At 39.5% G+C, this 16494-nt stretch overlaps 1 protein-coding gene across 1 annotated transcript in view; it reads right to left on the bottom strand.

Moving 5' to 3' along the window:
- SDK1 (sidekick cell adhesion molecule 1) overlaps window positions 1-16494 on the bottom strand; it is a 660854-nt gene that overhangs the window by 200432 nt on the left and 443928 nt on the right. The window contains exons 6-7 of the mRNA XM_054042917.1: window positions 6481-6592; window positions 5250-5440 (exon numbers count right to left, since the gene is read on the bottom strand). Of these exons, the coding sequence (XP_053898892.1) occupies window positions 5250-5440; window positions 6481-6592 (303 nt within the window). The remainder of the gene's footprint in view (window positions 1-5249; window positions 5441-6480; window positions 6593-16494) is intronic.

Genomic DNA, 16494 nt, shown 5'->3' with positions numbered 1-16494 from the left:
ATTAAACTAGTCACAATAAAATCTTATGAATAAAAAAGTGCTTAAATCAAAATCATAAATAAATGAAATGTGTCCCTGCTCCTTAAAGGAAGAGAGGCTGCAAGGTAATAATTCTAAGAAATTGAATACAGAGGAAAGAAGCTGGAACTAAAGTTCACACAATAGGATCTAAATATAAAGGGAAAGAATGCTACAAAATGAAATTGGAACACATCTTGCTAGAGAAAGGAGCTGTTTCTCATCTTACATAAAGTGCCTTAAAGCACTTTTACAGAATGGAGCCTATATGCTAGAGTCTTACAATATAACATTTTCCGTTTAATCTATAATGTGCAACCCAGTACTATATGTATCAGTTCTGATCAACATCAACAGCCAGGGTGTCATTAACAAAGCAATAATCTACCCATCTAGGATATTTGTATAGCTGTCATTTGTCGTGATATCTGATAAAGAATCAGATTAGATCCAGAGTCTGAAATCAGCACTGGCTTGTAATTCAAAAGCTTCTCTTTTATTTTCCTTTTAAGATTTCCCACCAAGCTTGGTGAAGTGTCCAATGTGCTCAACATAAAAAAAAACAACTGATGCTAGAAGAGACTTTCATTTAGTCACCAACATTTAGAAAAGCTCCATATTTAAAGGATTGGAGCAAAACCAGTGTATTATTACTCTTATCAAGCCAGAGGACACACTTCTGCATTTCTTTAGTTGTTTCCTCTATGAGCATCCCTACACCTTGATTTGCAAGATCTTTTTATTTCCTCTGAATAGTAACCAGACTGCTCCTGCCTAATCCATTCAATAAAGCCACAGGTTTAGTGCTTGAGAACATAAGAACGGCCATATGGGGTCAGACCAAAGGTCCGTCCAGCCCAGTATCCTGTCTACCGACAATGGCCAATGCCAGGTGCCCCAGAGGGAGTGAACCTAACATGTAATGATCAAGTGATCTCTCTCCTGCCATCCATCTCCACCCTCTGACAAACAGAGGCTAGGGACACCATTCCTTACCCATCCTGGCTAATAGCCATTAATGGACTTAACCTCCATGAGTTTATCTAGTTCTCTTTTAAACCCTGTTATAGTCCTAGCCTTCACAACCTCCTCAGGCAAGGAGTTCCACAGGTTGACTGTGCACTGTGTGAAGAACAACTTCCTTTTATTTGTTTTAAACCTGCTGCCCATTAATTTCATTTGTTCTTATATTATGGGAACAAGTAAATAACTTTTCCTTACTCACTTTCTCCACACCACTCATGATTTTATAGACCTCCATCATATCCCCTCTTAGTCTCTCTTTTCCAAGCTGAAAAGTCCTAGCCTCTATAATCGCCCCTCATATGGGACCCGTTCCAACCCCCTAATCATTTTAGTTGCCCTTTTCTGAACTTTTTATAATGCCAGAATATATTTTTTGAGATGAGGAGACCACATCTATACGCAGTATTCAAGATGTGGGCATACCATGTATTTACATAAGGGCAATAAGATATTCTCCATCTTATTCTCTATCCCCTTTTTAATGATTCCTAACATCCTGTTTGCTTTTTTGACCACCGCTGCACACTGCGTGGATGTCTTCAGAGAACTATCCACAATGATCTCTTTCCTGATTAGTTGTAGCTAAATTAGCCCCCCATCATATTGTATGTATAGTTGGGGTTATTTTTTCCAGTGTGCATTACTTTACATTTATCTACATTAAATTTCATTTGCCATTTTGTTGCCTAATCACTTTGTTTTGTGAGATCTTTTTGAAGTTCTTCATAGTCTGCTTTGGTCTTAACTATCTTGAGCAGTGTAGTATCATCTGCAAACTTTGCTACTTCACTGTTTACCCCTTTCTCCAGACCATTTATGAATAAGTTGAATAGGATTGGTCCTAGAACTGACCCTTAGGGAACACCACTAGTTACCCCTCTCCATTCTGAAAATCTACCGTTTATTCCTACCCTTTGTTCCCTGTCTTTTAACCAGTTCTCAATCCATGAAAGGATCTTCCCTCTTATCCCATGACAACTTACTTTACATAAGAGCCTTTGGTGAGGGACATTGTCAAAGGCTTTCTGGAAATCTAAGTACGCTATGTCCACTGGATCCCCCTTGTCCAAATGTTTGTTGACCCCTTCAAAGAACTGTAATAGATTAGTAAGACATGATTTCCCTTTACAGAAACCATGTTGATTTTTGCCCAACAAGTTATGTTCTTCTATGTGTCTGACAATTTTATTTTTTACTATTGTTTCAACTAATTTGCCCAGTACTGACATTAGACTTACCGGTCTGTAATTGCCGGGATCATCTCTAGAGCCCTTTTTAAATATTGGTGTTACATTAACTATCTTCCAGTCATTGGGTACAGAAGCTGATTTAAAGGACAGGTTACAAACCATAGTTAATAGTTCCGCAATTTCACATTTGAGTTCTTTCAGAACTCTTAGGTGAATGCCATCTGGTCCTGGTGACTTGTTATGGTTAAGTTTATCAATTAATTCCAAAACCTGCTCTAGTGACACTTCAATCTGTGACAATTCCTCAGATTTGTCACCTACAAAGGACAGCTCAGGTTTGGGAATCTCCCTAACATCCTCAGCAGTGAAGACTGAAGTAAAGAATTCGTTTAGTTTCTCCGCAATGACTTTATCATCTTTAAGTGCTCCTTTTGTATCTTAATCGTCCAGGGCCCCCACTGGTTGTTTAGCAGGCTTCCTGCTTCTGATGGACTTAAAAAACATTTTATTACCTTTTGAGTTTTTGGCTAGCTGTTCTTCAAATGCCTTTTTGGCATTTCTTATTACATTTTTACACTTAATTTGGCAGTGTTTATGCTCCTTTCTATTTACCTCACTAGGATTTGACTTCCACTTTTTAAAAGATGCCTTTTTATCTCTCACTGCTTCTTTTACATGGTTGTTAAGCCCTGGTGGCTCTTTTTTAGTTCTTTTACTGTGTTTTTTTAATTTGGCGTATACATTTCAGTTGGGCCTCTATTATGGTGTCTTTGAAAAGTGTCCATGCAGCTTGCAGGGATTTCACTCTCGTCACTGTACATTTTAATTTGTTTAACTAACCCCCTCATTTTTGCATAGTTCCCCTTTCTGAAATTAAATGCCACAGTGTTGGGCTGTTGAGGTGTTCTTCCCATCACAGGAATGTTAAATGTTATTATATTATGGTCACTATTTCCAAGCAGTCCTGTTATAGTTACCAGTTGGACCAGATCCTGTGCTCCACTCAGGACTAAAATCGAGAATTGCCTCTCCCCTTGTGGGTTCCTGTACCAGCTGCTTCAAGAAGCAGTCATTTAAAGTATCGAGAAATTTTGTCTCTGCACTTCGTCCTGAGGTGACATGTACCCAGTCAATATGGGGATAATTGAAATCCCCCACTATTATCGAGTTCTTTATTTTGATAGCCTCAGTGGTTTGAGCATTGGCCTGCTAAACCCAGGGTTGTGAGTTCAATCCTTGAGGGGGCCATTTAGGAATTTGGGGCAAAAATCTGTCTGGGGATTGGTCCTGCTTTGAGCAGGGGGTTGAACTAGATGACCTCCTGAGGTCCCTTCCAACCCTGACATTCTATCATTCTATGATCTCCCTTAGCATTTCATCGTCACTATCACTGTCCTGGTCAGGTGGTCAATAATAGATCCATACTGTTATATTCTTATTAGAGCAGGGAATTACTATCCATAGAGATTCTATGGAACATGTGGATTCATTTAAGATTTTTACTTAATTTGATTCTACATTTTCTTTCACATATAGTGCCACTTGGTTATATTTTGTACCCCGGAATGATTGTGTCCCATTGATTGTCCCCACTCCACCAGGTTTCTGTGATGCCTATTATATCAATATCCCCCTTTAACACGAGGCACTTTAGTTCACCCATCTTAATATTTAGGCTTCTAGCATTTGTGTACAAACACTTTAAAAACTTGTCACTGTTTATTTGTCTGCCCTTTTCTGATGTGTCAGATTCTTTATGTGAATGTTTCTCATCTGATCTGGCCCATACTTTATCCTCTTCCTCTCCTCCTGACTAGAGCCTAGAGAATCTCTATCAATGGACACTCCTCTAAGAGAAGTCTCTGTCCGATCCACGTACTTCGCTGCTGCAATTAGCTTTCCCCCATCTCTTAGTTTAAAAACTGCTCTGCAACCTTTTTAATGTTAAGTGCCAGCAGTCTGGTTCCACTTTTGGTTTGAGCCTTCACAATATCTGCCAAAGTGATGGATAATGAATATTGTCGAGGCCTGATCCTCCCAGGTATTTAGGCCCTCCTGTGTAGTAATGAGCACCCCCACTGGAATCAGCGGGAGTTTAGCACCTAGCAAAGCTTCAAAGATTGAGCCATGATTAATTAGTCAAGGGCCACATGGGCAACCCCAGCTGGAGAAAGCTTAATTTACACACACATATGTTGCTAATTAGCAAAAACTGGAAAGGAAACATAAAAATGTCCATGATAAATTCATGGGTGTTTAGTAAGCTGCTATCATTTAAAAGTTTAGCCTGAATGTAACAATGTACTGTTAAATATTAGAGCCCAGAGACTAGCAGAGACATGCAGGGCTTAATCTGTGCCAGGGTTCAGCCCAGCACCTCTAGGCTTGGTAGTTCATAGCCCCAGCACCACTGAGCGTGCTGCATCAGCTATGAATGTAAAAAAATTGCTTGAGCCCCGGCACCTCTTTCATTACCAATGAAGCACTGGAGACATGGCTTGTAACACCGAAGTTCAACTTTCTCTCTCTCATTTGACATTGGCCAGCACATGTGCCTGGGAATGTCCTTCACCCCAGGACTAGAATTTGCAAAGGGCAATGTACAAAAGCTCTCCTAAAAGATCCTCTTGCAAAAATAGCAAAGTGACATGTTAAAGCTAGAAGTAAGCAAGTTGGGAGTTAATCAGGATTTAATGTAGCTAAAAGCCACGACGTGGAAGCTGCATGATAAGGATTTTACTCCTGGGCTTCCCCAGCTTCACGATTACATTTAAGTTTCAAAGGGTATTCAGAGTCACATCAATGCTTAAAAAAAGTATGTTTAATTAATTTATATTCATGGAGACGAACAGCAGAATTAATTTGGAAGAAAACTCCACTTCACCTTGTTTATCCCATTCACTGAGGAGAGGTTCAGATGTAAGGTTGATGAAATATTAAAATATCAATTCTATTTCCTATTATACCTGAGTCCAAACCCTGCTTTACTATAAAAGAGACTGCTTTCAGAATTACCCATTATAGAGAGGAAGGCCTTTGCTCTTGCCGGCTCAACAGTGCTGTCTTTCAACTCTGCCTCACAAAAGTACATTCCAATGTCAGCAGTGGTTGGGTTGGTGATAGTGAGACGTCTCCCAAAACTGTTAACCCCACTGCTTATTTTTATTCCATTTCTCTTCCAGGTCATGCTCAGTTTCTCAACAGGTCTGTGAGAGTAAAAAACATTCAGATTATTGCAGTGAATGATATTATCACCTATAATACACAGAGAATATAACTCACCTAACTCTTCCAATATCCCTGGCAGATTGATCATTAGACACTTAAAAATAAATTCAGATAGAACTCTGATGTCTTAACAATCACACATCAAGGGTACAGACTATTCAAGTACTACTGAACAAAGATGGCTAATTATTATTATTATTATAGCAATGGAACTTAAGCGCTAATGATTTGGTTTGTCTAAGCAAACAACATTAAAAATAAATACTACCATGGGACTCAGCTACATGGGAGAGGCTTTCATAATAGCACAGTTACCGAGGTAGCACTAACTGTATCAAGAACATCTCTGACTTCAGGGGGAGAGGAAATCAGCTGGACCTCTTATCATCCAAAGGTCCCAGCCCTTTACCTCTCTTAGGATTCAATCCTACTCCCAATACCCTCAATTGGCTTTAATAGGAACAATTTCTAGCCTTTAGTGAGATTCCTAATGTACACTCTACATTATGGTGTGTACAAAAAGTTAATTGTAATAACTGTAAACTGAGGACAGCTGTAACAGTTAACTGCAGTACTCTGCCTTGTCCATTTTATTTATGTGGGGTGAGGAAAATAGGAGGATCTCCTTCATAATTTAGTTAATGGGAAATGTAGAATATTAATCTATAACAGTCATCTTGCATTTCAACGGCCAACTTAATAGTAATAGGGTTAATCATTAATGTTGTGGACTCCTGTTACAGAGTTTTTGCTGATGGCCAAATGTCATGTTTCTGCCTTCTCTTTTTGACTCTGTTGCAGCATGAGTAAAGGTGGGAAAGTAATTATGTCTAGTTTCTTATTTTCCCAGAAATAATCTATATGTTAAACAAGTAATATGGATTCCTTATCAGTTGTGCAAAGCAAGCTGTATGCTATATTCTGCTTATTACAACCATGAAATTAAAAAAAAGAGGTTCTCACTCCATTTTTAGCAGAGGACAGTTCCTTATTATTACTACTACTATATTTACAATACCTTGCGTTGGCCACACATTCCAGTGTGATTTCACTGCTCCCTGCTACCACACTGGTATTGCGCGGAGGGACTACAATGATAGGAGCTGTGGTGTCAGACACATTGTTGGCATCTACAAAGGGCAGAAAAAAACCTTGTGAAAACACTGTACATATGCAAACAGCAATGACTGAAACATTCCAGGAAAGGATATCAGCAAATGACACAGCTGCAAATTTCACTCTTCAACCTTATCATGCGTCTTAATCTCCTCATTAAAAGGAGATCTTCAGTATGGTCATTTTCATTTACTTTCATTATACTGTACAAACACACACTTTCAAAATGCCCAGCTTGCAATAATTCAAAACACATAACTCACAAGGACTACTCCCAAATAGAGAGCAAACAAATTAAGCATCCTAGAGGTTTTCAACTGCTGAGCACTTATTTTTATCAAACCCTTGCTGACTTATATTTTTAAGGACTTTTCAGGTTCTGTTTAATCTTACAGCTTCCATACCATTTCAAAAGAGCCTGCCAGGACTTGCATTAGTTCTTTTAAAAGATTTTTTACACCAGGGAACAAATATGAAATTAACAAAGGAACATATCACAGCAACTTCAATCCATTTTCTTATCAGAGAAATAAATAACCCAAATCTGCTTCTCTTTTGTGAGGCATCAAACTGTAAATAATTTAGCTTATGCAACAGTCAGTAGACACTAGAAAAATGATAAAAAGGTTGGTGTCTTACTGGTTTCATTTTAAAAATTTCTGTACATGCATTTAATAAGTGAATTAAAATACCAGTGTGTTATTGCCTTGCTTCTAGCTATTCATTTGGAGGGGGAAGAAAGAGGGGGGGAGGTAACTTGAATAAGAGAATAATGAAAGATTTCCAAAAATAAAGAATTCAATAAAGGAATTATAGAGAAAAGAAATGAAAATACATCTAAACTGAGGCAAATTCAAACTGGCTCAAACGCTTTTTGCTAAGGAGGCTTACCAATGCAAAATCCATCATTATGGGTAATGACAATGGGAAACTGGCAAATGAAAGGTACCAAACTCTGCTATCTCTGCCACAATGATATATCCACAAAGAGCAGAAAATGGAAATAAATTTCTGTGTTTATCTAGTACTTCCAGAAATCTTTCTTTCCTTCACATTTTGGACAGAACAGGCTTTCAGTAGAGGGGCTCATACACATTTAAAATGGGGAGGGTGGGTGAGAAGAGAAGAAAGCAGCATTTTGCAAAACAAATATTCTAAATCTCATAGTGACAAGATTTTTACTCTTTAACACATTCTCAGCTGACAGTGGAAGGCACAGTATGAGAGAAGAAAGCATGTAGTTCAACCTCAGGCCCCAGAAGTACTTAAGTCCATCCCCATTCACAACAGCACTTAAGCAAGTGTTCAACTTTGGGCATGTGCCAAAGTGCCGTTCTCAGCAGAGATACTTTCTGAAGTAAGCATTTAGTAATTCCTCTTTTTCAATATATTTACACCCACAGCAAATCACTAACTGTTAGAGCCAAAGACCCCTTAAAGATTTAAATTGTTAGTGATTTTTACTTCTGTTTCAATTCAGATCTCTTTTCACAAAATTACTGGGAATGCTGGGCTGACTATTAGCAGGTGGTAAATCAACTGTTCTCCACTGGTTTTGTGTGAGGTGAAAGTTAGCAGCAGTAAATGCTAAAAGGTCAATGAACAAGGCACTAATTTTGCATTAATTACTACTTATCTCCATCTATAAAAGAGGGAAACCATGTTCACTCCTTATCAGCACCTCTGGAGGACAGCTCCCAGCACTCCAACAACAACCAAAGAATAGAATTGGGCTTTGTGCTAACGTCCAGGAGTTCACCATATGAAACAGGCTCTTTGTGCAATAAAAAGATAAGCACAAGAGCTAGAAGTACACTTTATTTTCCTTGCAACAAGAGTAATATAGGCAAGGCTTCATTTACTTCTTTATTACTAATTGTAATGAGAATACTAATGAATAGAATTTGAGCCATAGTCATACAATGTCCTAGAATAAATCTATTAGAAGAATTAGCCGTCTGATAATGTTTTTTGAACATGTGGGTTAAGAAGATACAGATCTGGACCTAGTATATTTCTTTTGAATCATGACATAAAAAGCCAATGTTCTAACTTTTATCTACTGGAAAGCTAATGTGCTCGTTACTATATCCAGTATAATATGCTGTATTCTCACATTATATGGAGCTCATCACAATGCTTGGTGCTTGGCTGCTAGTATTGTACCTAGAAATTTCAGTTGCAGAAATAATAAGCATATACATAGAACACTAAATTTTCAAAGCACCGTATAAACATTAACTAGGCAGCATACATATTAGTAGTTCATACTCAAGAACAGTCAAAAGTTCCATTTGCACAACCAAAGAGTCACCTGCTGAAATCCACTATGGCCCTGATCCTGCAAATGGGTCTCAGCAGGGGCATCCACATGGTTCCCTTTGCAGGATGGAATCCATAACATTTCATTGTGTGTGGTCAATACATGATGAAGCAAGACTAAAGTCCCTCTGAAAGTATTAATCTCAACACAACTGTAACCATGTAGTCGATACCTATGTGCCCATAACATGCCTTAAGGGAAATCCTTTTGTAGAAACCTACAAGATACAATTTCAGAAAGTACCAGAACTTCTAAATTTAGATAGAAAGGAAATAATACCATAGAAACAGCATGTAAACCATTTTTCAATGCAACCTGGGAGAAGTGGACCACCAATTTCAGATAGTCAGGTAAGACAGAAACTGTTCAGGTTTTCTATGCACTGCTGTTGTGGCCATGTTGGTCCCAGAATAATACAGAGACAAGATGGGTGAGGTAATATCTTTTATTGGACCAACTTTTGTTGGTGAGAGAGACAATCTTTCGAGCTTACCTAAAGGTCTTTTTCAGGTCTGGGAAACTAACTCAGAGTGTCACTGCTAAATACAAGATGGAACAGATTGTTTAGCATAAGTAGATAACACATATTTCAAGGGACCATTCAAGGTAAAGTGACCCATTAACAACCCTCCAGTCACAGGGAGGAAAGGAAAGGGCGGGGGAGGGAAATCAGATTGTTGTAGTAAGCCATAAATCCAGTATCTTTATTCCAGCAGTTCTCAAACTGTGGGTCGGGTCCCCATGGGGTCACCAAGGCTGGCATTAGAGTTTCTGGGGTCAAACCCAAGCCCCACTGCCCAGGGCTGGGGCCAAAGCCCAAGGGCTTCAGCTCTGAATGGCGGGACTCAGGTTACAGGCCCCCACACCTGGGACTGAAGTCCTTTGGCTTCAGTGTTGATCCCAACACCCATGGGGCTCAGCCTTTGGCTTTGGGCCCCCTACTAGGGGCAGCAGGCTCAGGCAGGCCCAGGTCTCAGTCCCTCCTTCTGGGGTCATGTAGTAAAGTGATCACTCTATATCTGCCTCCTCCCGCACCTTGTGTCTGCAGGGATCAGGTGTCACCAGGCCTGAAGCAGCATAGAGGGCCCTCTGCCGTGAGGGATCTGCTCACTCACTCCTGTGACAACGGAGCTGCAGAGGACTCACTTCACAGCTGCAGGGCTGGTGATACCCAGTCCCTGCAGGCAGTGGTGGATCAATAATTTTGCCGCCCCTAGGCCGGGAAATAATTGCTGCCCTGGCCCCGCCGCGACTCCGCCCTTTTCCCACCTCCATTCCAACCCCCTCCCCAAAGTCCCCACCCCAACTCCACCCCCTCCCTTCCCCTATTGGATCCCTTCCCCAAATCCCCACCCCCGGCCCCGTCTCTTCCCCCAGCGTGCGGCATTCCCCCTCTTCCCCCCTACCTCCCTGCCCCGCGAAACAGCTGTTTCGCGGCGCAAGCGCTGGGAGGGGAGAGAAACAGGATGCGGCGGCGCGCTTGCAGAGGAGGCAGAGATGAGCTGGAGCAGGGGGCCAGGGAGGGGAGCTTCCGCCCCTGCAAATTTGCCTTGTCGGCCTAGGCAATAATATGGCACTGCCTGCAGAAGTGCTCACTGATTTTTTTGTGTGTGGTCAATTTCAGTGTCAGCTGAAATGTACAATTGCAGACATTTATAGAAAAAAGAAGAACAGGACTACTTGTGGTACCTTAGAGACTAACAAATTTATTAGAGCATAAGCTTTCGTGGACTACAGCCCACTTCTTCGGATGCATCCGAAGAAGTGGGCTGTAGTCCACGAAAGCTTATGCTCTAATAAATTTGTTAGTCTCTAAGGTGCCACAAGTACTCCTGTTCTTCTTTTTGCGGATACAGACTAACACGGCTGTTACTCTGAAACTAGACATTTATAGATTAAAGTAGACTCCTACACCAAGCCTACTCATGAGAAATGCAGTCACCTAAAAAAAAGAAGCAACCAAGAGTGCATCCCATACAATCACACTTTCACCGTGTGTTATATACTGTATATATGTTACAAAAGTACACTCAAAGCACATTTTTAATGAAAAGTCAAGTACCCCTCAAATACTGAAATCATAAAAGCAATAATATTTTGTAAGACTCTGATCCTTCAAACACTTCTGCATGTGCTTAACTTCGGGCATGTCACTAGTTCCATTGAATTCAATAGGAATACTCATGCCTGAGGTTAAGCACAAACAGAAGTGTTTTCAGGATCAGGGCTTTCTATACGAAAACAGAAAATATATTAATCATGTAAACCAGTAGCTCTTATGCAAGAAAATATTTTATGTGAGCTGTTTCCATTGTCTGACAAATTTGAAGAAGACTTATAGACAATATATACAAACTAACAAGAGCTTAGCAGAAACAGGAAAAAATGAAACAAGCTAAAATCCACATTATAAATATGTCCAAATGTTTAAACACTTAACAGCCTTACACATTTTTAAAAAGTACTTTTTTCTTTGTAAAGACTTTCATGCAGACAGAAAGAACTGTTAGTTTTAGCCCTAGGGAAAGATTAATGGAGAACTGAACTCCAACCACAAGGAAACTTGCCTCAGATACCCTGGCAACAAGGCACGTTATATATTATATTACATATGACAGAGTCTAAAATGCAGAGCTGAGAAGCTTCAGAAATCTTTGAGGGAGTTCTCTAGGGCCCAATCCTCAGGAGTAATAAGAGACAATTTATGGGACTCTACAGTGATTTAATTTATCTATAGAAAATACATTTTGGGCAAGATCTTGGCTTTTTAAGCCAGAGCCCTGTGTGGTGGATGGTGCAGGGTCACACTGCCCCAAGAGAGGCACCAGAGTGACTGGACCTCATGCTGGCGCAATCTCTCCAGGTTGCTCCTTACACTCAGGGAGCAAGCACTCTGCCCCATCATTCCCCACAGTGCACCAGCCCTGTATCTACAGGCTAGGAGAGGGCATGGAGTCCTGTCCCAGCTCTTTTTCCTCAGAGCCCCTGCTCTGAGGAAAAGCAGAAGTGAACAGTCCTGGTGCTCTCCAGATGCAGGGAGTACAGGGACTGCTCTTGTGAGTGACCTCTCCCTGCCTGTATAAAGAGGGGATAGGGTCTTTGCTTTCTCCTCTGCTCCTGCGCAAGTTCATGAACCAGGCTTGTATTTTAAGAACATTCCAGAAATAAATTCTTTACATTGTCCCATGTAGTGTTGAGGAAATTAAGACTCTATTTAGTTATACAGCTCTCTGTTATTTCTCAGCAGTAGAACTCAAAAGCAGACAAAATTTCTGTTCTACACTCTGAACTTGCCTTCTCACAACTCCGTGTGCAAAAAGAGCAATTTGGAAGTTCAGTCTCTGTCACTGACCTGACCTTCCCCCATGCACAGTGAGGGGTTTCTTTTTGCTAAGAAACTTATCATCCTACACATCATTAGGGCTTTTAACTCGAGAAAATATATACCCCAAGACATTTTATCTAGAGGACACTCAGGTGGCTTTTCATTTCTTCAAATAGCTTTAATATCAAATATCTAACTGGATGTAATGTGTAATCTTATTCAACAAGGGAACAAAAGCTATGGTCTAGCAATGGTATCAATTAGCTTTAGTCTTCTTTAAAGCAAACAAAAAGCAACAGGTACCACAGCCTGTTCCAGATAGCCAGCAGGGGGAGCTGGATACTTTGATTCCCTCTCCATGTCAACTAGAACCTTTTTGTATCTGCAATATGACTGCTTGGGTTTAAAAAGATTTTAAAACAACCAATCAGTGGAATTGAGGTTATATTTTTCTATGATACTCTAAAATAAGAGAAATAGGTACGCGCTCAGGAGGAGGAAACACAGGTTTGGGAGGTTCACACAGACAGCTCTCCAAAAGTTATAAAAATGGTGCTTTGCTGCACATGAATGTCTGTGGCAAACATTAAGAGTCACCTTCTGATGGAACAGGGCCCCATTTTCTTCTTCTAGCCCATGTGTTTCATGTACCTAGTTCATGTATTTATCATCCCCTTTCTCAACAATGGATTTGAGTTAATTTATTGTGCTACCTGTTAGTATTTCTAATTTAAACAAAGGCATAACAGAATTGCCAATTAATCTGATGAATAGATAATGAGAAAACCAAAAAATCTGTTCTAAAACATTAAAGCCAGAGAGGTTCAGTAGTGGAGTGACCAAAGCTGAGGAAAGAAACAAAGAGGGAAGGCTGAGTGCCAGGCGTGGTTGTATTACCAAAGATAATGACAGCTTTCATGGAAGCCTAGATGTGGGACCTCTTACTTTTTGCTGTCCAACAGCAGGAAGAGAAGAAAAATGAGACAAAATATAATGCCACATTTTATGTTCAATTTCATCTCCATATATACACAATCATTTGTATATGAAGTGTTGTAGCCATATTGATCCCAAGATATTAGAAAGACAAGGTAGGTGAGGTCATATCTTTTATTGGACCAACTTCTGCTGATGAGGACACAAGCTTTCGAACTTACACAGAGCTCTTCTTCAGGTCTGGGAAATGAGTGTCACAGTAAATACAAGGTAGAACAGAATGTTCAGCGTATGTAGTTAAAACATACTTCAAGAGACCATTCAAGGTGAAGTAGTTGATTAATATCTCTCCAGTCATAGGGCAGAAAGGGAGAGAAAAAGCTGAGGCGGAGGTGGTGGAAGAAACTGGGTTATAGATTGTTGTAAAAAGCCATAAATACAGTGTCTCTATTTAGTCCATTTTTTTTTTTTTTTAGTATCTAACTAAACTATGTATTTAAGCTTCTAGGCTCATCTTTTGAAGGTGTTGTGCAGGTTTCCTTTGAGGATGAGGACTGAGAGGCCAGATATAGAGTGAGTGCTTTGTGAAAAGTGTTCACCCACAGGTGATAGGATGTTTGTGTCTTATTATTTTTCTATGAGAGTTCATTTGAGAGCATAGTAATCGTCTCTTTCATCCATAGTAGCTATTGGAGCATTTAGTGCACTAGATACCTGCTAAACAATCTATTTCACCTTGTATTTAGCTGTGTACACTCTGAGTACATTTCCCAGACCTGAAGAAGAGTTCTGTGTAAGCTCAAAACTTCTCACCAACAGAAGTTGGTCCAATAAAAGATAGTACCTCACCCACCTTGTCTCTCTAACCATTTTTATCTCACTTTATATACTTCAGGATTCTTCTCTTTGACAAGAGAAAATAAATAAAATATGACAATTTGAAAAACTGTCTAGTTGTTTCTTTCCCCCCTCATTTGTAACATATTTGAACACACCTCCATTTCGAATGAATGAGATGTAACAAGGAAAATGTTCTCATCTGCCATTTCTTGGGCTAAGAAAAATGACAGGGATAAAGAAAAGCAACTCTGCTGACTGCACTTTGAAAGGATCATTTTAAGGGGTGAGGAAGCACTTTCAGATAAAATTACTTAAGAAATCAGATAAGATTAAATAATAGCTTAATTTCTGGGTATAAAAATTGAAACAACAGCTGCCAAGGAAATATCTAGTTCAGTTTGGTCCCTGTTCCTGCAAAGTATCCATGCTGACCCTTACATTTGTGCAGCGTTTCACTGAAATCAAAGGAAATCTAGGAGGGTGTGAAGGGTCATGAAGGTGGATCAGGGCCTTAACTGTTAAAACAATTCTGGTTTATAAAATTCGATGCATTCACAGTTTAACGTTTGAGTGGCAGTCTGCAACAGTGTAAAGGAAGAATCCAGGTGATGAGTAACCAAATGTCAATTCTCTGACGTAAAGACTTTTTTTTGTAATTAACTCGTTTTAATGTAGATGATTTTCAGCTTTGAAAATAAATGGTGCAAAATCAGAGCATACTTTCTTTGCAAATCTGGAAAACCTGAACAGTTAGTGTCAATCCATGCTAATCAAAAGATATTAGCAGAAACAATAGATATCTGCAGGTCATTCAAGCAGAATCTGTAGGGGATTCCTGCCTCTCTGCCCAAAACTCTGTGAAATTTCTGCTCAGGAAGGGAATTTTTTTTAAATGGTATGTTTAGGCCAAATCCTTCTTACAATACTCACATTGAGTACTACTGAAGCTAATGGGACTTCATCATATGTGTAAAGTGAGCGGATTTGTGTGCTACAAGGAGAGTCACCTCAATGTTCCTGAATCAAGTTTTATACAAAACCAGGGCTTAATTTTTGCTAGAGCTTTCCAGGGCTGAGCAGTTCATAGCCCCGTCACATCTGGGTTTGCCGTGTCAGTTATGAAAGTAAAAAAATTGCTTGAGCCCTGGCACCTATTTCATTACAAATTAAGCACTGTGGAAAACCCATTAGAGCTCACACAGACCATATCAAAGACGTCCACCCTTTTCATCTGTTTATACTACTGACATCACCATGATGTCTGTGAGTGCATTTGTTACTGATCACATTCTACACGCCATTTTTGCCCAGATTTTTCAGAACCATAACAAATTCCTTAGTTGTCTTGAATTGCACTAAATCAAGAGAATGTTGATTGGTTAGTTTAGTGGTTCAATGATTAGATGGTGAGCATATTACATTGCAAAAGACGCAGGGAAGATCCTTGACACTGGTATTATTCCCTGAGCACCCAGGGCAAGATTTGCTGAAGTCAGTGAGGATTTGATTGCAGGACGAGGGCCTATGAGAGTTTATAATCTGTTTTATCCGTCCACATAGTCCAGATTTTAACATGGCAACTTCCTAAGGTTCTCACTGAAACTGTTTACTCTTTCATCCACTTGCCATGGACAGAAAAAGTAAAATGTCAAAAGTCCTAAATGCTTTTAAAAAAATAAAAATCAAAGAAGCCACGTCTTCGATGACAAAAAGGCAGCTTTAGTTACAAGTTTCTGAAAATCATCTGCACTTTACATGATAAGTGATTCACCAAGGAAAATCAGTCATTGGATAAGCAATGTGTCAGTCAAAGCCATCCACAGAAAACCCACCCTCAGGTCCCTGAAGAAATGTAGTTACATCTAAATGCTTTTCATACATGAAAATGTCACATAACCCCACTTCAAACACTATAATTTATGAACATGAATCCATTTATTAAAGGGTGAGGGGAAGGATTATGCAAAGATGTTTAGAAAATTGAACTAACATAGCTGTCTTTTGTTTGCTGAAAAAAACATTGTTCAATACAAAAGACACATATGTACAGCATTTTAAGCTCAAGGTCAACTTTTGCTGTATTCTATTTATATGTGAAACATCTTTTGGGATCCAGATTGCTACCTTGCTCCCAAAAGGTCTGTTGTTTCTGATCCTTTTCATAATGAGAACAGAACTGAAAAACAAGAGCTACCTCACAGCCTTCCCCCAACAACAAACTGAAACAAGCATATGGAATGACTTGTCAGAATAATATTTTAAGAAATAGGTTACTAGGGGCCTGAGGTCCACCCCATATGGTTTGAAGTTCCCCATTCATCTCATCAAACCAGTCTACTTTCCTCTTCTCTTTCACAAAGAAATAAAATCTTTAATAAGTTGTGCAGGTCACAGATCCAGAAGCAAATAAAAATATTTCATTTACATATTTAGTGTACTGTAAAACCTAAAAGCAGGCCAGAACCATAAACAGATCAGAAATAATTTATCCA

The sequence above is a fragment of the Malaclemys terrapin genome, chromosome 10 (genome assembly GCF_027887155.1).
Source record: "Malaclemys terrapin pileata isolate rMalTer1 chromosome 10, rMalTer1.hap1, whole genome shotgun sequence".
In the NCBI taxonomy this organism is placed as follows: domain Eukaryota; kingdom Metazoa; phylum Chordata; order Testudines; family Emydidae; genus Malaclemys; species Malaclemys terrapin.
The sequence above is the reverse complement of the archived record's forward strand: the minus strand, read 5'-3'. Positions and strand labels throughout refer to the sequence as shown.